At 37.9% G+C, this 23,512-nt stretch overlaps 1 protein-coding gene across 1 annotated transcript in view; it reads left to right on the top strand.

Moving 5' to 3' along the window:
* RNMT (RNA guanine-7 methyltransferase) overlaps window positions 1-23,512 on the top strand; it is a 33,823-nt gene that overhangs the window by 5,344 nt on the left and 4,967 nt on the right. Inside the window, exons 3-10 of the mRNA XM_080684056.1 lie at window positions 418-553; window positions 3,203-3,328; window positions 5,307-5,419; window positions 8,596-8,777; window positions 9,523-9,687; window positions 13,980-14,097; window positions 18,892-18,993; window positions 20,378-20,411. Coding sequence (XP_080540182.1) covers window positions 418-553; window positions 3,203-3,328; window positions 5,307-5,419; window positions 8,596-8,777; window positions 9,523-9,687; window positions 13,980-14,097; window positions 18,892-18,993; window positions 20,378-20,411 — 976 coding nt within the window. The remainder of the gene's footprint in view (window positions 1-417; window positions 554-3,202; window positions 3,329-5,306; window positions 5,420-8,595; window positions 8,778-9,522; window positions 9,688-13,979; window positions 14,098-18,891; window positions 18,994-20,377; window positions 20,412-23,512) is intronic.

The raw sequence follows: 23,512 nt of genomic DNA, 5'->3' as shown, positions 1-23,512 counted from the left end.
GCTCTCAGGGGTGATCGGGGCCAGCAGCCACTGCTTGCACCCTGACGGTGCCAAGTGATTGGGGGCCGGTGCCAGGCACCGGTAGCGGGTGAGAGTGCCAGGCAGGACCACAGCACATGGGAGCAAAGTATTTTCAATAACCACCAGAGGCTTGCCCCGATGATAGCGACTAGCACCCCACCTTGGTCTGGCACCCCCCCACTCACTTCACCCCGCTCACCTGCTGCATCCCACCTCAGCCGACGCCCACCATGTTCTGTGCACGCCCCCTGGTGGTCAGCGCATGTCATAGCGACCAGTTCGGTTGTTCCGCCCTCGGTCTATTTGCATATTAGCCTTTTATTATATAGGATGCTCTTTTAGGTTTATTTTTGCCATGTTCTAATCCTTAATGTTGTTCCATTCTCTTATTTTCAGCACTTAAAAGTAGGACACAGCTCAACAGTGGCTGCCCACTACAATGAACTTCAGGAAGTTGGCTTGGAGAAGCGTAGCCAAAGCCGAATATTTTACCTAAGGAACTTTAATAATTGGATGAAAAGCGTCCTCATTGGTATGATTGTTTTTTTATTTATACTTTGGAATGTTTTATTTCAGCTTATGTCTCATTTTCCCCCCTAAATGGTTAATCATATCCCAAGTTGCTAGATCTTTAATTTAGATTCATTTAATCATCAAACCTTGACTTTATAAAACTGGAACCAAAACTAAAAATAGGCCTTTGAGATTAAAAGATTATGTTAACTTTTGTTGACTATATAAAGATACTAACAAGTGTTTAATGGATATTAAATTGAAAACCAGGCTTTCAAAAGGTAGTATACCCCTTTTTATTATTAGAATTAATGCTATTAAGAAATTGTTCTATTTTACTCTAATAATAGTTTTGGAGCAATGACATGTTGTTGGATTAAACATTCAGATTCCGTTAAATCAAGGAAATTGGCAGTATCATGATTTTTTATTTCGAGGTCTTTAATGAGTTGGTAAAGATCATGTTTGTTGATTATCCATTGAACTTATTTTACTTGTATGGTGTTTGAGGAGAAAATAAAGTTTACATTGAGGATTTTGAAGACATTCAACTTTTTGGATCCAGTATTTTATCTGTGGAAACTCACCTTTGAAATTAAAGTGGAAGTCAGTTGAGGAAGTATGATTCTGGATATATTTATTGCTACATCAAATAGACTATTACACAAGATTAGGTTTTTAAAAAGCCAGTGTATTTTGAAGTTTTTCTTTGTTTTTTTAAAGCCAGTCTTAGAAAAAGTGAAAATAGCCCTGACCGGTTTGGCTCAGTGGATAGAGTGTCGGTCTGCGGACTCGAGGGTCGCGGGTTCGATTCTGGTCAGGGGCATGTACCTTGGTTGCGGGCACATCCCCAGTAGGGGGTGTGCAGGAGGCGGCTGATCGATGTTTCTGGCTCTCTATCCCTCTCCCTTCGTCTCTGTAGAAAATCAATAAAATATATTTTTTTAAAAAAAGTGAAAATACTTTCTTGATTACACTGGAAACAAGTGCTAATTATGGATACTTTCTACTAGGTTTGATGATAATTTACTAACTTTTAAAGATAAATTAGACATTCTGAGAAGTGTTAAGAGTAGAAACTAGGCTCATTTTTTCACATATTTTGATATTTTTATTTAATTTTTAGTCATGTCTTATTACAAAAATACTATTTATTTGACTCTGGCAGTTGTCAGTGAGGGTAATTGAGTGTCAGTTTTCTTTTCTTTTTATTTTTAAGGTTAGTATTATATCATTTGTAGCTTATACTTTTAAGGTAATCTTTGGACCTTAATCCTGATTTATTATCTCTTGCTTACCTTCTGCAGATCCAATGATGCAGATAATTTATCTTAAATATTTTTAATGATATATAATTTATTCGTGTATTTATTCATTAAAAGACTTAAGTCAGACTTAGCAAAAATTTATCTCAGCATATTCATGTTATTTTCCTTCTTCAGCTGTTCCAGCAACTCTCTCAGCGGATGCTTTGCCATCTGCACCTGCCTTCCTGGTCCTAATGCAATCTTGTGGTCTATGTATGCAAAGCTCCCTCTGGCTTTTTCCTTTCTCTTCACAACATCCATTCTTTGTCATTCACTGTCTTTCTTGTTAGTGTTTATAGCTTAGTAAATAGTTGAGTACTATTCTTGAATGTGATGAAGATATCTTTGAAATGTTTCTTGATTTCTGTCATTAGTCTTTCTGTATGGAAATAAAGAGATTTTATAATTGTTGTTTTTCACTCTTTCAATATTATTTTTATGCTGTTTCTTAAGATTCATAGCAGTAAGTTAAATATGGAACACTTGTACTTCTGTTGAAATTACTTTAAGATCCTGTGGACAGTGAAAGGCAGAAGCATTTATATAGAATATGCTAGCAATCAAAATAATACACATTAAATAGAAAGTGTTAAACTCAGAGTGATAAAGACAGAAAAAGTAGATTTGGGATGCAGTAGTATCACAAATACTACTGCAAGTTTTAGAATGCTGAATACTTCAGTCATCTAAGGGTATTAAGATGTCTGTAACTGATATTTGAAGCATTTGGCTATTGATCTATGGGGAACTACTGATACTGTTCGTTGGCTTTTAATGTGATTTGGTAGATTGGGATGAAAGATTCCATTTTTTTACTTCAGAGTGTTTAAGAATTCTGATGATAGTAAAATTAAGGGATATGTATACTTTTTTGACTACTACTTATATTTTTTGGGGTGGTAAGCCTGACATCTTTTATGACAATCAAGCACTCTTATTCTATAATTATTTTGATTAACTTAGATGTACAATAAGCTAAATACTTAGCTTTGGAAAGAGAAAATTACAAAAAAATTATGAATGATAAGGTTTTATTTTATCATGAACTATAATTGAGTCTTTTTGTATTAATTAGAATTTAAAATGTCTGCTTTTTAATGTTGAATCAGATTCTGAAAGTAATCTTCAAAACCTGTTTTAACTTTTTAAAATCCAGACACATGCCTTTTTATCTTCAATGCTAGAAGATCAAGTTATTAACTGTCATATTTTGAAATGTTTACCAAAAGTTATGAATTACATAAATGAAAATATAATACTTCATATTACATGTCAGACAGAAGTTAATAGTTTATTAGGGGCGACAATTTATGCTTTAGTAAAATGAAGATCATATATTATGACTTATTTCTCTGTTTTAGGGGAATTTTTAGAAAAGTTGCGACAGAAAAAAACACGTGACATTACTGTTTTGGACCTGGGATGTGGTAAAGGTGGAGATTTGCTCAAATGGAAAAAGGGAAGAATTAATAAGCTAGTTTGTACCGGTAAGATAATAATGGTGTGGAAAAAGTAATTTGTGTCAATCAGGAAAATGGAAAATAAGATGGATCGCATTATCAAAATGACACTAAAATACTTTATTTCAGGATATATGGGGGTTATGCATGAGATGCGTGTTTTTAAAATGAGATGATGTTCACCCTTAGAGGTTCCTACAAAACTTATTCATTATTCTGAAATTTATAAATTAAGATTGAGTATTTATCTTCCCTACCCCATATGAACCGTATTTCAAGGTAACCAAATGGTCGAAAAGGAAAATGTCAATTTATCGAAAAATCAGGAGGAATGATGAAAATCACAATTTTTCTACCTTGATGAAATAATAGATCTAAGCAACAATCATAAACAGATGCTAAAGCTATTGGGTAAAGTTGAAAGGAACTTAACTGAATGAATCAAGTACCTGGACCCACTGGTCAGCCTTAACACTAAAGTGAAACAAGCAGGCATCACGTTCTTCCCAGTGTGATGAGTAATAGGAAGTGCACAGCACTACCTATGAAGCATTGCCTAAATTGACACTTCTCAAATTTTTTGCTTTTAAGACCACTGTACACTTAAAAAGGCTTGCAGACCCCAGAAAGCTTTTGTGTGTGTGGCTATATAAATTGATGATAGTAATTAAAACAGAATTTTTAAAATCTTTTTAATCCATTAAAAAATAAAGTTTAGTAAGAAGACTGACATTTTAAAAATATTTTTGCAAATTCCTTTAGAGTCTGGAATAATAGACAACTGATTCTCACACCTGTTTCTACATTCAGTATGTTGTTTTTGTTATTTTATTTGATAAGTAGTTGAAAAATGCAGGAGTATTTTCAGATAGGAAATTCATCTTTGATATTATATCAAAACTTGACAAGTTCCTTGAAGATCCACAGTGTGGAATCTGAAACCATAATAATGAACTTTTCATAATCTGTTACATATAATTCCAGTGGTTTATCTTGCACTTTGGATGGCTGTTTTGCCCCATGAGATTTTGTAATATTTGGAAAATAATGTTCACTAAAGTTATGCAGATCTCTATGTTGACATCAAGAAATCACATTTGTTTAGTATCACCACCAATCAGAAGGAATGGCAAGATGCCCAGCCCATGGTGGTAGATGTCAGTTTTTCTGAATTGTAATTTTCACTTGAAAGCTCAAATTTTATCATTGGTAAAAAATATGTCCATTGTTTTTCTCGAAGCGATAGGCTCACTTTGTTTATTTTCAAGATAATGACTGCTATATTACCATGTCTGAATAACCGCTTTGTCAGTGGTTCTTTCAAGTGAAAATAATTTTCTATGAAAAAATTGGCCATTCAGCTCACAACACAGTCACACCAGTCCTATTTAAACTTTTGTTATATAGTAGAAATTTTTTATTTTCCATTTCATCACATAGAATATTAAAAAGTTGTATTCAAGAGCCAAGATATAATAAAATTTATTTTTACTGCTTTATCAAGAATATTCTTAAATGAAACTGGCTTTTTCTCCCATGCTAGTTTTATAGTGCTGAAGAATATAAGTACTAGCAATACATTTAGCGCCATTACCTTTAATTCATAATAAGGTGCCACCATTTTATCCTCTATTGCTTTTGCTCCATCAGTGCAAATCTCAACACAGAGAAAAGGGCAAATAATATTTTATTAAGAAAATATAAAATCAGTATTTCCAAAACTGGCATACAGTGTTAGGTTTTATAATTGAAACCTAAACTTTCTACTTTTAACTTTGAATAAGTGTTTAAAAATCATTATAGAATTTTTTAAATGTCTTTTGAAAAATAATAGGAAAAAAGATTTCTCTTTCGTTTTGAAGGAAATAGAACTTTTTTGCTTGTACTAAGGCTAGATTTCATAGTTTATCTGTTGAGGTTAATGTATGGATTTGTGCCATCTTTGCTTTACAGTTTATCTCTGTGCGTCTTTGTTGACAGTTACTAACATCCCTTCCCCTTCCAGATATTGCTGATGTTTCTGTCAAACAGTGTCAGCAGCGGTATGAGGACATGAAAAATCGTCGGGATAATGAGTATATTTTCAATGCAGAATTTATAACCGCTGATTGTTCAAAGGTACAAGGTTTTTAAAATTTTGTCAATTTATTTTTTATATATTTAATTTGGGTAAACGATTTGTTTTAAAAATTAGCTTTTTTTAAAAAGTGTCTTTTGCAACATTAAAAAACCTTATGACACATTTTCCATTTCAACTAGAAATTCCGTCATGATCAATTTTTTTAATGATCCACTGAGAATTTTTTGTTTTTAATAATTTGAACTTTTGAAATCACTTGTTGCTTTCCCATTTGGGCAAGATTTATTTTCCAGTGTTTTGAAATAGAACTGAATTGTTTTGTTCACTTTGTAATTTATGAGGGTAGTTTCCCAATATATTATAGTCTGGTTTTCTTTTTCACCTTCTATCTGTTTCTGAATTGCTTAACAAATATGAAATGTAAAACTACAGAGACAATTGAATGGTGAAAGTCTCACCTTGAACTTTGTTCTTTGTCTTGTTAGCTCATTAAGCTATTAGAGATATCTTTAATCATCCTACATGTGTTAGCAGTTTTGAAAGTGAGAGGAAAAGTGGTAGTATACTGCTAGAATGTTGGAAACCTTTAAAAACATTAGTGTATTTTTTTTTTTAATGTCTGTAAGGCCAGCTTTGGGGAATTTTTTTGTTTTTTGGGGGGGGGGAATTTTTTAACCCAAGTTATTGTTCAGTGTTATTTTCAAGTAAAGCCAAAAAAAAAAGGATCAACTCTTTTACATGTCATATTTGATTGATACATTTTTTAAAATAAATCTTTATTGTTCAGATTATTACAATTGTTTCTCCTTTTTCCCCCCATAGCTCCCCTTCACCCGGTTCCCACCCCACCCTTTGCCCTTACCTCCCCCCACATTGTCCTCATCCATAGGTGTACTATTTTTGTCCAGTCTCTTCTTGCACCCCCCATACCCCTTTCCCCCTGAGAATTATCAGTCCACTCCCTTTCTATGCCCATGATTCTATTATATTCACCAGATTATTCTGTTCCTCAGGTTTTTAATTCACTTGATTTTTAGGTTCACTTGTTGATAGATATGTATTTGTTGTTCATAATTTTTCTCTTTACTACTTTTTTCTTCTTCCTCTTCTTAAAGAATACCTTTTAGCATTTCATATAATACTGGTTTGGTGGTGATGAACTCCTTTAGCTTTTTCTTATCTGTGAAGCTCTTTATCTGACCTTCCATTCTGAATAATAGCTTTGCTGGGTAGAATAGTCTTGGTTGTAGGTTCTCGCTGTTCATCATTTTGAATATTTCTTGCCACTCCTGTCTGGCCTGCATAGTTTCTGTTGAGAAATCAGCTGACAATCGTATGGGTGCTCCCTTGTAGGTAACTAACTGTTTTTCTCTTGCTGCTTTTAATATTCTCTCTTTGTCTTTTGCTCTTGGCATTTTAATTATGATGTGTCTTGGTGTGGTCCTCTTTGGATTCCTTTTGTTTGGGGTTCTGTGCGCTTCCTGGACTTGTAAGTCTATTTCTTTCACCAGGTGGGGAAGTTTTCTGTCATTATTTCTTCCAATAGGTTTTCAGTATCTTGCTCTCTCTCTTCTTCTGGCACCCCCATAATTCTGATGTTGGTACGCTTGAAGTTGTCCCAGAGTCTTCTTACACTATCTTCAACTTTTTGTATTCTTTTTTCTTTTTTTTGCTTTTCCAGTTGAGTGTTTTTTTCTTCTTTGTATTTCAAATCTTTGACTTGATTCTTCCGTTCCTCTAGTCTGCTGTTGGATCTCTGTATAATATTTTTTATTTCAGTCAGTGTATGTTTAATTTCTAGTTGGTCCTTTTTCATATCTTCGAGGTCTCGTTATATTTATCGGCCTTTTCTAGGATATTCTTGAAGAGCCTTATAACCGTGGTTTTGAATTCTATATCCAGTCGTTTGTTTTCCTCCATTTCTTTCGTTTGTGATCTGTTTTTTCGTCTCCCCATTTTTCACTGCTTTGCTGAGTTGGTAGAGTAGCTTTGTGTGCTAGGTTTCTTATATGGCCCAGTGGGTCGGCCTCCCCAGTTAACCTGAGGTGGACACTCTTGGTGCACCCCTTTGTGGACTGTGTGTACAGCCTTGTTGTAGTTAAGTCTTGATTGTTGTTGGTATCACTGGGAGGAATTGACCTCCAGGCCAGTTGGCTGTGAGGATTAGCTGTGTCTACACTGGGAGATTTTCGGTGCTGGAGACAGCCTTATAGGATTAGCCTTGCCAGATTGCAAAAGCCTCTGTGCTCAGCTTGGAAGGTGTGGAGTCTCAGGGCGGGGCAGACAGTCTTGGCTTCCCATCAGCCCTGCCCTTGCACGAGTCTCCAGACCTCCGCCCTCTGTGGTTCCCGAGTTTCCGCCCTACAGTCCAGACTTCCCCAGTAAGAGCGTGGGTCCCCAGGGGCTCGCCCACAACTGTGGTTCAGTGCAGTCGGAACTGGGGTTCAGTGCAGTCAGGAGCCCCTGACTCCCTTCCTCAGGGACAGCCTGTGGTAACCTCCGCAGTCAGTCCCTGTGCACACTTGTGCCTCCAGACCCCTGCCGCCGTGGCTCCCCTGAGTCTCCGAGTTTCCAAGTCTCCGGGTGTCTTTCTCTCTACCTGACAGTCCAAACTCCCCCTGTATGAGCCTGGGTCCACAGGGTTTCGCCCGGAACTGAGGTTCAGTGCAGTCGGAACTGGGGTTCAGTGCAGTCGGGGGCTTCTTTCCCCCTCCCGCCAGAGAAAGCCAGCCAGGCACTCTGCTGCCCTTCCTCTCTGGGCGCGCATGTCTCCGTACCTCAGCTCTTTACCGCTCCTTCTCCGTAAGATTTCCTCTTTCCTTCTAGTTGTAGAATTTCCACTCAGCCAGCTTTCCTGTGGTTCTGGATGGTATCCGTTCTATCTTTTAGTTGTAGTTTTGAAATTGTTGTGCGGGGCAGCAGTTTAGGTGCTTACCTATGCTGCCATCCTTGTTTCCTCCTGATTGATACATTTTAACATGATTTCAGAATCCCTACTTTTTAAAAATTGCTATGAAAATGGGATTCAAATTTCTACTGAACAAAATGAAAATATGATTTCATTATGATCCTCATTATACATGAAAGAAAGGATAGGTCAGTTGGAGGGTATGTCTACTTTTATTTTAAGAACCCTGATTTTAGAAATTAATTTGCCAAAAAAAATTTTTTTATGTTGGACTCTAACATATTTACCCATTTTTATTTGCTTTAGGAACTTTTGATTGACAAATTTCGTGACCCAGAAATGCATTTTGACATCTGCAGTTGTCAGTTTGTCTGTCATTACTCATTTGAGTCCTATGATCAGGCTGACATGATGCTTAGAAATGCTTGTGAGAGACTTAGCCCTGGAGGCTATTTTATTGGTACCACTCCCAATAGCTTTGAACTGATGTAAGTACTTTCAAGTATATTGTGGTTTACAATAGACTCAGTATTAAGCTTATTTTAAAGTAGCAATGTTTATCAGAGAGCTTTATAAAACATGCCATGTTGATCATAAAATTGATAAACATTTTGATAATTTATTTGAGTAGATACTCGAGATTTAAGTTCAAAAGACGGATTTACAGATGAACCTTTTAAACATCTTAATGTGTAAGTTGGAGGCTGATGTTATATTGAGCCAAAGGTTATAGTGCTAGACAAGCTGCACATCAGATTCCAAGGCACAGAGAATTAACTGTCGTGATAATGTGCCTTACCCTCTACCCTAATTTTATTATTAGTGTGATTGTTAGTGAACTTCTAGTACATTACTTCTTTAAAGTAGCTAAAATTTTATTAAAAAGCTAATCAGCCCTGGCCAGTGTGGTTCAGTGCCGGCCAGCAGGTGGAAGGGTCAAAGGTACATACTGGTTGCAGGTTCTATCCCTGGCCATGGTCAAGGTGTGTGCAGGAGGCAACCAATCAATGTGTCTCTCTCATATTATTGCTCTCTCTCTCCCTTCTTCCCATTCTCTGTAATAAATCAATAATAAAAAAAAAATCTCCAGGTGAGAATTAACCCAAAAAAGCTAATTGATTGTCTATTTTAAATTGCATCATGGTTTTTTTTCGTGTGCATAATCTGATCAGAATAAATCTCAACTAATAATAATTTTAATCTTTTTTTACTTTGATTTGGGGGAAAATATAGAAGACGCCTCGAAGCTTCAGAAACAGAATCTTTTGGAAATGAAATATATACTGTGAAATTTCAGAAGAAAGGAGATTATCCTTTATTTGGCTGCAAGTATGACTTCAACTTGGAAGGTGTTGTGGATGTCCCTGAATTCTTGGTCTATTTTCCATTACTAAATGAGTAAGAATGTCATTTATCTGTTACTATTCTCCTTTTGCCTTCAGAGAGGAAAAAGGGGGAAGGGGAAATCTGTATTTCTAGACATTTCTCTATAGGATTCCCAAAGAAAAAATATAGTCTTGTTTTAAAAAACAAAACCCTCAAACCAGGGTTGTGCCATTGGTCTCTTATAGCCTTGCTTAGCTTTCTTTTATCCCTATAATTATTTTATCTTGTAGGTAAGAAAGGGAGTCTGTTACCTTCAACTTGTGGCAAAAAATACCTGACATTACAAATAGCAAAAGATTTTTTAAAAATAACTACTAGTAACTTGACAGTATCAAATGAATCCTTCTTTTTACAGGGATGGGTATTAAACCTTTTTATATATTTCACTGTAGCTCTGAAATCTCCTATGTCTCATAGGCAATCTCTATAATAAACAGCCAGGGTGTTACCACCAAAGCTGGACTAGACAGGAAGTCAGTGCTAGGTTGCCGTGGCAACCCAGTGCTGACTGCTTAGGCTGCAGGCCTGGTGCCCCAGAACTGACTGCTGAGGGGGGCTTGCGAATCAGGGTCAGAGAGAGGCCTGAAGAAAGAAGCAGGGACTGACCCATTGCCTCTGTGGCAGCTTTTGACCAGCACTTCCTCTCTCTTTCTCTCCCAGTCTGGCCAGCAGCTTCGCCTCCATTTCTCTCCAGCACTCTACCGGGGCTGCTGATCAGCCCCGCCTTTCTGATCAGGCCCCGTTGATAGGCCCAGAGACGCTGACTGGCATAGAAACTGACCAATCAGAACCAAATCTGGGTGAAGTGTGAGGAGCCAATGGCTGCCTAGGAGGCAGAGCTTTTGATGCTGACTGGCATAGAAACCAACCAATCAGAACCAAATTGGCCGGCAGAGGAGGGCAGTTGGGGGCAAGATCAGGCCGGCAGGGGAGGGCCATTGGGGGTGAGATCTGGCCGGCAGGGGAGGGCAGTTGGGGGCAACCAGGCCGGCAAGGGGAGAGCAGTTAGGGACGAGATCAGGCTCGGGGTCGGGGGGAGAGCTGTTAGGGGCAAGATCAGGCCAGCAGGGGAGGGCAGTTGGGGGCGAGATGAGGCTGGCAGGGGAGGGTAGTTGGGGGCAACCAGGCCTGCAGGGGAGGGCAGTTGGGGGCAAGATCAGGCCAACAGGGGAGGGCAGTTAGGGGCGATCAGGCAGGCAGGCAAAGGCAATTAGGGGCAATCAAGCAGGCAGGCAGAGGCAGTTAGGGGTGATCAGGAAGGCAGGCTGGCGAGTGGTTAGGAGCCAGCAGTCCCAGATTGCAAGAGGGATGTCCGATTGGAGAGGGTGCAGGCTGGGCTGAGGGAACCCCCCTACCCCCCGTGCACAAATTTTGTGCACCGGGCCACTAGTATTGATAATAAAATCCTGATTCAGGAATGCATTCCCTCATGTACCTGAATTTCTAGGAGTTCTGGGGACTCTATAGTCACGGGGAAAGTTGGGGTATCAGACTTCATCAGGTAAGGCTTCAAGGCCTTATGAGATACCTTGATCTTAGGATTTTCCTTGATAGGGAGAGTGGAAGAGTCAACTTAAATGGAAGCTGGTTAACTGAATTTTATTTCCTACTTTTTAAAAACAAAAGTCTTTTTTTAACTGAGGGAACAAAAGCTTATTATCTGCTTACTTTTAGTTGGTGACTATTTGAATTTTATCTCAGAAAGTAAAATTATGGGTATAAGATTTTCAGGAGTTCTATAATACATAGAAGTGGACTACTAAACATGAGAAAAATACTGTGCACAACTTATGTATATAAACTGTAAAATTAAAAAACTTAAATCATATTTGTTCATAAAACTAGTAAACTTTTGGGAAATGGTACTGTTCAGCTTCATAATACAAGAAATTAAACAGACATTTTTAATGTGTTGTTACATATGTTTAATATGTTAGCTTGATGTTTTAATTAACAAAGTTGGCGATTTTAGTTAATTTTTTTTAGTGCTAAGTAAGCACTAGCAATCTTTTCTACTTAATTTGCTTGATGATGATAGATGTAAAAGTCACAAGTCATCATTTTAATATCTAAATTTTAAAAAATTATTGAAATAGGTATTCATTTTGTGAGACAGATTTCCAACAATGTACAGGGATTTTTTGAGATGCCCTTTGCCATTTCCTTAAGAAACTGAACAAAAATATAATTAGCTTTCATATGGCAAACCTATACAAATTGAATTTCAGTTCTTTGTAATTATGATGTTTCTTAAGTGTAAAGCTTGCGTTTTTTTTGTTTGTTTGTTTGCTTGTTTTAAATGTTTTTATTGATTTTAGAGGAGAAAGGGAGAGGGAGAGAGAGAACACTGATGAGAGAGAAACATAGATCAGCCTCCTCCGGCACACCCCGTACTAGGGAACGAGCCCTCAATCCAAACATGTACCCTGACCGAGAATTGAACTGGTGACCTCTAGGTGCATGGATTGACACTCAATCACTGAGCCACGCTGGCTGGGCTATGTGTAAAGCTTGGTTTTATTTCTAAAAGCTTTGGAGATTTATAATAGAAAGGAACTGCCTGGAATATAAGAGATTTTTTTCTTTACTCATGTTGTCTTTCCAAGAAGGGCTAATTTAATACAGGAAATCCTGCCTTACATATGCCTTTTACTAGTACATACAAATCTCAGTGGCCTGCATATGTTTCCCTTCATTCTGTCCCCTCACCTCACAAGTCCTCAGGGTTTTTCCAGTTGTTTCTTCTGTTTTTTTTTTTTTTCTCCTTTACTTGCTGCCTGGAATCATCCCTAGGCTCCCTCACGATGTCTACAGATACATAGTTATAAAAGTTGACAAATGCAGCAAGGGGAGCTGTAGGAGTGCAGGGGCGGCACAGACACACGGAGTATAACTGGGAGAACTAATGTAATTGAAGATTTAAGGATGCCATCTGTGAAGAAGTGAGGTTTAAGTCAAAATTTAAAGGATGAGTTGGCCAGTGAAAGACTGGAACTAAGAATCTTCCAGGTACAAGGGACAATATGTATGAAAGACCTGAAGTGAGGAAGATCTTGGCTAGTTCAAGAAGCTGAAGGAAAGCCATTGAAGTAAATTTTATTTTAACTAGAGGCCCGGTGCATGAATTCGTGCACCAGTTGTGTCCCTAGGCCTGGCCTGCGGGATCGGGCTGAAACCAGCTCTCCGACATCCCCCGAGGGGTCCTGGATTGCAAGAGGGCTCAGGCCAGGCTGAGGAACCCCACTGGTGCACGATCGGGGCTGAGGAGGGATGCAGGAAGTTGGCCAGCTGGGGAGGGACCACTGGAGGGCTCCAGGGTATGTCAGCCCCTATCAACCGGACCCCAGCAACAGCCTAACTTACCAATTGGAGCGTCTGCCCCCTGGTGGTCAGTGCACATCATAGTGAGTGGTTGAATGGCCTTAGCATATCATTAGCATGTTACGCTTTGATTGGTTGAACAGACATTTAGCATATTAGGCTTTTATTATATAGGATGGAGTGGCATGTTGAATACACTGGGCAGTGAAGAGAGGGTGATGGTATAGAGAACTCCCAGGATTTCTGGCATGAATCATTAAAGAAATTTACTGAAATAGCAAAGGTTGGCAGAGAAACAATCTAGTGGGAGTCAGCCTTGGACATGGGAAGTTAGAGAATGCCTATGCCAGATCCTGGTGGAGATTTCTAGTAAGCAGTGGAATAAATGAGTGGGACAGAAGAGAGAGCTGAGCACTGATAACTGTGCTGGGTAAAATCAGGGGAGTGAAAATGAGTAAAGGCTCTCAGCCAAACTCTTCAGCAACTAAACTTGGGTAAAAGAAACCTGTGAAACAAAAGAAGCAACCCAAGATATAGGATAAAAATTAATAGTATCTATAACTTGCCATAGAACCCAAGAGAAGAAGAATATTTTAAGAAGGAAGTTGGCAGCTGTTTTCAATACTGCTGTGAGGATTCTATAGAAATAAAGTTAAATAAAATGGATTCTATAGAAAAGTGTTCCTTATAGTTCTTTATTCCCATCTTACAGTCTTTCATTTTGGTTCCTGACCCATTTGTTGTATTAATAGAGAGCTCCCTGTGACCCAATTGAGATTTGGAAGACGTATTTTTTTTTATAGACATGGTTAGTGGTATATTGCTCAGCATTTATTTTGCATCATTTTATTGTGAATATATGAAGGAGATATGGTAGTTTTTTTAGTTAAGTCCAGAAGATGTCACTATTGTGTGAAAGTAAGCTGTTGAGAAATTACAAATATTTTAGAAGCCTTTTCATTATCTAATATTTTTTTGGACAGAATGGTGAAGAAGTACAATATGAAACTCGTCTACAAAAAAACATTTCTGGAATTCTATGAAGAAAAGATTAAGAACAGTGAAAATAAAATGCTGTTAAAACGAATGCAGGCCCTGGAGGTAAGTATTTTGAAAACAATGGCTGCTTCTGAGATTCTTTTCAAGGCCATATAGACACTTAATATTAATGTATTACACAGATTATTTATAACTACTCTAGACTCTTCAGCACCTAGGACAGAGCTTGGCACAGAAACTTTCCAGGTTAGGTGCTCAGTAAATGAATGAATGAATGAATGAATGAGTGATGCTGTCATCAAATTTTATTTTCTAGATAGTAATTCTTTAAAATGAGATTTTTCAACCTCAGGACTATTGGAATTTTGGCTGGATAATAGCTTGGTTTAGGGACTATTCTGTGCACTGTAGCATGTTCAACAATATCCCTAGATGTCAGTAGCACTACTGCCCCAGCTGTGATAGCCAAAAATGTCTCTAGTCATTGCCTAATATCCCCTGGGGTTCAAAATTACCCCCAGGTGAGAACCACTTCTTTACACTAATGCCCTTTTGTTAATCAGTAATTTAAAACCTTCCTAGCCAGAGTCGGAGACAAGTTCATACCATGTATAATTTGTTCCTTGTGACTGTCTAGCAAGATTTCAATCTTTAGCCTATATTGGTCCTGAGACCTGCTTTAACTCCTGGACTCCTCTCTGCTTCCCCTAATGCAGTGGTGAAGGTAGTCTATATAAGCTTTAAACATAGTGTACAGCCATTAATTAATTAGTTTTCCTTATGTATTTTAATTGGATTGATCATAGGGAGCATTTTTGTTATTAAGCAGTGGTCATATTAATCAGTCATTAAACTTCTTTAGAGAGTTCATCAAATTTAGAATATTTTAAAAGTATTTTAAGTCTACCCTTTCTTATCCTCAATTATCTCATGAAGTAGGCAAAGCAGCCACTTTTTCTATTTTTAAATGTGCAGCCTGAGGCTCAGAGATGGTAAATAGCTGTTTGGGGTCACATGGCTATTAACATTTAGATTTTCTTCAGTTTTTATAGGTGTACTAGAGCTCGGTGCATGAAATCTATGCACGAACGGGTGGTCCCCTCAGCCCAGCCTGCACCCTCTCACAATCCTGGACCGCTGGCTCCTAATTGCTCACCTGCCTGCCTGCCTGGTTGCCCCTAATTGCCCCTCCCCTGCTGGCCTGATCACCACTCACTGCCTCTGTGTGCCGGCCTAATCGTTCTAACTGCCCTCCCTGCCGGCCTGGTCGCCCCTAACTGCCCCCCACTGCTGGCCAGGTCTCCCCCCAACTGCCCCCTCCCTGCCGGCCTGGTCGCTCCTAACTGTGCCCTCCCCCCCACCAGCCTGGTCACCCCTTACTGCCTCCCTCTGCCAGCCTGGTCGCCCCTAACTGCCCCCCTCTACCCCCGCCGGCCTTGTTGCCCTAACTACCCTCCCTGCCGCTGGCCTAGTCACCCCTCACTGCCTCCCCCCTGCCAGCCTAATCGCCCCCAACTGCCCCCCCTTCCAGCCTGGTCACCCCTAACTCGCCCCCCCCTTGCCGGCCTGGTTGCCTCTTACTGCCTCCCCTGCCGGCCTAGTTGCCCCTAACTGCCCCCCCCCCCCCCGCTGGCCTGGTCACCCCCAACTGCCCTCCCTCCTCGCTGGCCTGGTTGCCGCACGCAGGGTGTTGTTCAGTCATTTGGTTGTCCCTCACTAACCCCCCTGCCGGCCTGGTTGTAGGCAGCCATCTTGTGAGGACATGAGGGTCAATTTGCATATCACCTCTTTATTATATAGGACTCTAACAAAAGTCTCCTATTGTAGTTGCATCCCTTCCCCTCCCCCCTGATTTTGAGTGGGAGGGTCACTTTTAAATCCTAAATTGTCCTTTAAAACTAGTAATCACTAAAATGTCATATTCTTTGTTGGTCATATTTCTTGTTTTAGAATTAGGAATGTTTGTATTTACTTTATATTAGGAGGAGAGGCTTATTTTTGTTAGTTTTGAGGAAAAGGAAAAAATTACAAAATGTTGTGTGCATAAATCACTACACACATACATGCCTTTAGTACAGGGGTGGGGAATGCAGGCCATATAATGCCTGTGAAATAATTTGAGCTGGCCCTGCCAAGGCATTAGGGATGAGTTAATTAAATGTTTGACCAAATATAACAAGCTAATTTTTAAGTTGATAATTTTGTATGGCCCATGAATGATGTTATAAATATTCAAATGGCCCTTGGCAGAAAAAAGGTTCCCCACGCCTGCTATCATCCTTACTTGATGGTGCTTTGCATGTACAGTGATCAGTTATTTATACTTTCTCTTCCCATGTGGGTAATAAATTGATTTGTGTAATGAATTGATTTATTCAAAAATACATCTGGACAGTGGGATATGGGATAATGGTCCTCTTTCTTTAAGGACCTTATGGTGTATTAAGGAGATAAACATACAAGCAAATAATTCAGTGGAATGTGAGAATTGCAGTAATGAAGAAATAAATATAAGAGGGCCTTTTGGGAAGAAAAGTAGACTATAAGAGTTAAGGCAGAGAAGCATGAGAGAGCAGAGAATGTTTGAGGAAGTACTGGTAACTCAATATTTCTTAGCGCAGTAGGTCTCCAGTCTTCTCCCCCATTACTGCCTTTGAGGATATGACCTATTACCGTGGCTATCTGGGGACATACATGAGCAATAATAGTATGTAGTTTGAAAAAGTCCTTTGTTATTTTTCTACTTCACCAAATAACTTTTGCAGGCCTGTAAAGGACTGTAAGTGAGAGAGGACATGACCAAACAAGAATGAGAATATGACTGGGATAGCATGGTTTGAGGGATGTTAAAGCCAGAGGCAGAAAGAGCTGTCAGGATGCTATTGCTTTGGTCCAAGTCAGATTTTAAATGGATCTGTTTTCTGATGTTTGCTATAAAAGGTCTTTTCCTAAAGCCGTCAGCCTTCAGAGTTTCAGCAGTAGAACCAGTACAACTTTACTCTGCTCTCCTGGAGCAGTGTAGCAGATGGAAGGAAGAATGAAAAGATATAAGCCAAGGAACTATAGTTATAAAGTCCTGACACCTCTTTTCTTTTTTCTCACCTGGAAACAGTTCTGGAAAGGTAACTGCTTTGAGGGGAGATACTTCATAAGATATGTACATTTTAGCAAGTTTAGACAAAACAATCAGTTTTGGAACTTTATCGTCATGTTATTTGGTCTTTTAAAATGATCAATAGGGGAGTGAAACTAGATGTTTGACAGGCAATAATCACATGGAGGAGTCTGATTACACTGGTAAGGTGAAGAAAAAATTTACAAAAGAATAGTTTGGCAGACATCCAAATTAAAGTTTTGAAGCTTTGTGATGCAATGAAACTATAAGATGTGGAATTAAAAGTTCAAAAAAGAATTTAGTGATCACAAACGATTTTCTTATATCTTGTGTTAAGATCCAATCAAGAATATAGTTGCTAATGGTAACAATATGGAAGTCCAAAGAGCCAAACAGTTTTTAAACAGCAAACAAATAGTTAAATTTCTAATGCTTCCATTCACTGTAGGATATTGATAAAGAAAATAAAAAGAAGATAGCACAGTAGACATTCCCAGATCATTTTCTTACACATTCGCCAGGAAGATCTAGGTTTAAAGTTGTTTCTTGCTAGCTGGTAAAGAATATATAATTTTTATAGAGTAGATAGTTGTTATATTAAATAGTCTATGTAATTTATGTTTGATTTACATGTATTTCCAAAGCACTTTTCTTCATAGTATAAAGAGAAATTAGTTAAAATGCCCTATAAATAGTGCTTGGGATACTTTGAATAAACATTTGGCCAACATACTCTTAAAAACACACACCCTTTTTTTTTTTTTTGGATGATCCTTCTTCAGATGCTTATGAGAATGTGGAGATTACCTGTAATTTGGAGGCTGGATTATTTTCCTTATCTTGTTAAACTCACTGGGTTCTCTGTTGACTAGAGTTTTTCATTTGTATTGTTTCTAATTGCTGTTCATGCCTTCCGTGGCTATTAAATAGCTATAATGCTCAAATTAATATTTAGTTCATTTGATAATACCTTCCTTCAGCTTTGTGTTGTAACAGAAAAAGTTTTTGACTGAGAGTCAGGGATCTGCAAGTGTTTGCTGCTAAGTGGTCCTTGGTGGTGATTAAATGAAACAGTTTAGTCCAACTTCAAATATTCTGATTATGATCAAGTGTACCATAACAGCTGCTGCCTGCCACCCTTTTTATATATATACTAGAGACCCGGTGCACGAAATTCATGCACACCGGTCCTTGGTGGTGATTAAATGAAACAGTTTAGTCCAACTTCAAATATTCTGATTATGTTCAAGTTCACCATAACAGCTGCTGCTTGCCACCCTTTTTATATATATACTAGAGACCCGGTGCATGAAATTCATGCACACCAGGGGCGGGGGGGGGGCTGGCGCGGCAGTCCCTCAGCCTGGCCTGCACCCTCTCGCAGTCCGGGAGCTGCGGGGAGCGGGCCTAAGCCGTCAGTCAGATATCCTTAGCACTTCTGTGGAGGCAGGAGAGGCTTCTGGCTGAGCCCGGCTTCTTGGCTGAGTGGCACTCCCCCTGTGGGAGCGCACTGACCACCAGGGGGCAGCTCCTGTGTTCAGCGTCTGCCCCCTGGTGGTCAGTGCATGTCATACCAACCAGTTCCGCCATTTGGCTGATTTGCATATTAGTCTCTTATTATATAAGATATATATATTTCACAAGTATATGTAGTTTGTCTTCCTGAAGCAATACTTGGGAATTACTGTGTTAATTATTTTATTTCAGTGATTTGGTATGTTTATTCTGCATTGTAAGTTTCAGTGTGATATCTTAACAGGGAGTTTGACTTGCTTCCCTAGGCATATCCTGCAAATGAGAATTCCAAACTTGCTTCTGAAAAGGCAGATGACTATGAACATGCAGCACAGTACATAAAGAATAGTCAAGTAAGGTTACCTTTGGTAAGTTTTCAAATTTTAACGTATTTTCTTAAAAAAAAAATGAAAAAAAGTACATATGGAAACTTAGGAAATTATTTCGTTGGTATACAGAATGTGGGTTTACTGAGTTATAAATCAGATACACATTAATATGTTTCCCTTAAGTTATGATGACTTTTTTAACCATAGACTGGGGAATAAAACGTACTGAGAATGGAGTGCTATATATGAAGCAGTAAAGATAGGGGAAATGTTAAGAGGCTTGGTTTGAGTTTTCTTGCTATATCATTATATCTTAACCTAGGTGCTATTTTATCTAATGGTGTTCCATAGATAAAATTCAGGGCTCATGAACAGATGGTGAAAAATTACATTTTCATTTTCACTGACTTCTACATGAAGTTTACCTTTTCTTGTATTATGAACACAATAATAACACAGTTGTATTATCTGTAGCTGTGACTTTGTCATTAATAGAAATTATATATATTTGCATAACACATTTCTGCTGGCATCTTAGAATATTGTTTACATTCATTCTTCAAAATTATATTAGTTGCTAGAGTTGCTACTATATCTTGTTAGCCATTTCATTACTATATCAAAATGTGTTTTAATATTTTGATAACTATTTTAAATATAATTTAGTTCCTTTGCATGATATGTACTTCATTTGGTTATTTCTTTGTAAAAACACAAAAATTTTATTTCTTCCTGTAGGGCTATTTGATGTTTTGAGATAGGCATTTTGATTTTTTTGTTTTCCAAGTTAAATATACAAGCTAGATGCTTTTTTCTGTTACACACACACACACACACACACACACACACACACACACACACACACACACAAACACAAACACCCTCTTTACACAAATTCACCCTTCAGTTGAGAAGTGGTGGTTTAGAGAATTTGGCAGGAGGGCAAAAGTGTTGAGAGGGTGGTGTTAAAGGTTATGATTTATTTTGTATGTTCAGGTCACAGTAATATAGTAATTTGTGTGTATATTTATAGCAAAAATTTTGTTTGAACACCTCTGCACATTATTGAAAAATAAGTGCATATATATATGTATATATACAGTTGACCCTTGAACAACATGGGGATCAGCGGCACTGACCCTTTGCACAGTTGAAAATCCATGTATAACTTTTGATCCCCTCCCCAATTTAACTAATAGCCTTACTGATAACATAGTTAATTAACACATATTTTATATGTTAAATGTATTAAAGTAAGCTAGAGAAATGTTCTTAAAAGCATAAGGAAAATAAATTGACAGTATTTATTGAAAAAAAGTTCACATATATGTGGACATATGCAGTTCAGACCTGTGTTGTTCAAAGATCAACTGTACTTCCATATTCAGTCTGAAATTTTCTTTTTTTTTTTTTGTAATTTTAGGGAACCTTAAGTAAATCAGAATGGGAAGCTACAAGTGAGTATATCATCAGTATAGATTGACTGAAATTTTCAAAGATTGTTTTAAAGTGATCATTAAAATCTGAAATTGAGAATTTTTCTGACACATATTAGGTTGTGTATGTACTTAATTATACAAAAAATCCCTACTTATGTCTAATTCCCTGTTTTGTACAGCTGTTTAGTGTCAAGAGAAAATATATGCAGAATGTTGTTTAATATAAACTTTCATGAACATTCCTAAACATTTTCGTTGCCTGCTCATTAACTACATAGCCCTTTGTATTTGATGGCTTTACTTCAGCTTTCCTATAGAAAATTATGGCTTATAGAACATTTCCATGTACTTTATTTGGTTTTGGTCGCTCTGATGTTGACAGCAAAGGCATAATAGATACTAGAACATTTAGTGAAGGAGCATTGAGTAAATATTTTAGAGGGGTGGGAACAGGCCTGATATGGAGACACTGTAAAGTGAGGTACCTGTCTTTGGAAGAGAAGTCAGAGACCTGACAAATCTGTGAAATCCTGAGGTTCTTCAGCAAATGGATGTTGAGGAAGTCAGCTCCCTTACTGGTAGGATAATGGTAATACCCTTATGTGGTTGCCCTGAGGACTTAAAAGGTAGTTCGCACTGTTCATTTAAATACTTGGTAATTATGTTGAAGGCATAAGTAGTACTCAAAGATAATCCATTTGATAAACATTGAGTGTTGACTTACATAAAGTTCTATGAAAGGGCTTTAGGGAATAAAAAAGTAAATAAGTTATCATCTCTGCCTTCCAGAAGTGTACTATCTAATGGAAGAAACAGACAAAATAAATGTACTAGGTGGGCAAACGATTTTAAATGCCAAAGTTACTGTAATGGGAAAAATAAGGTGAAAGAAAGTTGAATGATGAAAAGTCCTGAAACCCGAGAAAAAAATAATACTTGATATTAGCCAGTGTTTAACATGTGCCCAGGCACTATTTTTAACTTTACATATGTTGTAACTCAGTTAATCCTCACAACTTTACAAATAGACTATTGTTTATTATATCTACTTTTCACAGGTGAGAAAGCAGTTAAATAACTTGGCTAAGGTCACAGTGTTCCGTGCTCATAACCATGGCCTCATAGAAACCCACAGAAAAGACATTTTCTTAGGACGTGCTGAATTGGATAGAGAAGAAAAGGAAAGAAGACAAATAGGGCCAGCATGTTGAGCTTGTCTCAGAATATTGGTGCCCTTAGTTGAAAAGGGATTGAAGCTATGCTAGAGATAGAGACGTAATCTTTGACACCTGAGACATGAGCATAAACCTACTCATTTCCTTTCCCCAAACTGGAGATGACACAGCTATCTTAGATACGCTGCCAGTCCCAGAGCACAGCTTGAGGGCGGACAGCTTGGTCGGAGGCTTTGATGGTATGATGGCTGTAGCTTATAGCAGTATGTTTATATTAATTGTAGACTTTAATGATAGCATACGAATGAATTAGATAGCCCCAGACAGTTGAGGAGAAGATGGTTAGAGATGTGAAAAGCAATAGGAAAGGAGCAATGGCCAAATTGCAGCCAGATTCTAGCTCTTGGGAGCACTCAACTCTTTGATAAGGCACACTATTCTAAACTGGAGGGCTTTGTGGGCTGGAAAGTATCTTGCCTAGTCTCACAGTCTAGTAAATGTAAGAAGTTATATTTTGAACTCCTACTGGTCTAATCATTAAGCATTTACTACCCCAGCCTGCTGCCTCTCTATAAGATACTTTAAATGTGAAAGGGAAGTAGAGAATTGTTCCTGGGTTGCTTTTAGAAGTGGTTCAAGATTTGTTTCTTTAAATCCCAATTGAAATGCCTGCACAAAAAGCGTTTTATATGAGTGAGACTTTCAGAGTGTTTGAGTTAGAAAGAAAAGTTACAGTTGCTTCTCTGACATCAGACACTGTATCTTAGTGGTTTTAAGTGACTCTTGAGGAGGAAAGGACAGGACTGCAGGGGGTTTTGCAGTAGGTATAGGTGTTTGGGAGTGGGTTGGGCAGGGCTGCACTGCAACCTTGGAGTGCAGGGCAAAGTTAAGTAATGCTGGTCTGTTTTAAATCTCATATGAATATTTAGATTACTTTGCTTCCTTATCCTCTAGAAGAATCTACGGTGTTGATGATTATCCTGCCTGTTTTCTGTCCACCTGTCATTGCGCAAAAAATCAAAATCAAATCAAATCAAATTGGGAACTAGCAGATACGGAATAGAGAATAGCATGGCCAGAGTCAAAGTAGTGTTTTGGAAAAACTGGTACCCATACAGGCTGGGTTGGAAGGGCAAAAAGCTAAAGGATCAGGAGACTGTTACATGGTCTCTGCCATCCTTCATATGTTCCCTGTTCAAAAGTTAACTAAAGGAGTGAAGACTCCTAAGTTATGTGGCCTATTATCGCTAGTTGAATGAATGTCCTAATTCACACTCTGAACATCCTTGTGATGTTTTGATAATTTGTCATCTTTTCAGCTATTTTCTTACCATAAAACCTATTGGTATCGTATTAGAAGATATTGTAGGTGTGAACCTTAGTGGGGTTCAGAATGGAGAACCTTAGATGCATTTAGATGTCTTTGAGTGAATACACATTAAAGTAAGAAATTTTATTTAAGAGAGAGTGCCCTTGGGGCTGGATTCATGGAGGAGTATCATTGTTGGGGCCAGATTAATACCTTTAAGCATCGATTATCATGTAACCTTTGTCTCACTTTCCTTACCAGGCCCTGCAACATAGCAATTCAGTTATTAGAATTTTAACATGCATGTTATATATTCCTTATCATTCTTCTTCTTAGTTTTTTTTCTGAATAAAATATATATATATATATATATATATATATATATATATATATATATATAATTTTTTTTTTTTTTTTTTTGCTCTGGATAAAAAATAAAATTAGTCCTAAGATTTTTTTACTTCTAATTTTCTTTGCTTTCATATTCTTAAATTTTCTTAAACTGTGTTTAGATATATTTAAAGCCTTTGAATTGGTCTTCTCAGGGGCTGTAATGTCACTGGGTATACTGACATTTGTTTTCAAATAAACATCAGATATAACCCCTTATCTGCTTTTTAAATGACTAATTAAAA

The sequence above is a fragment of the Plecotus auritus genome, assembly GCF_963455305.1.
Source record: "Plecotus auritus genome assembly, chromosome: 8".
NCBI classification, from domain to species: domain Eukaryota; kingdom Metazoa; phylum Chordata; class Mammalia; order Chiroptera; family Vespertilionidae; genus Plecotus; species Plecotus auritus.
Note: the sequence above shows the minus strand (reverse complement) of the source record. Positions and strands in the feature narration are given on the sequence as shown.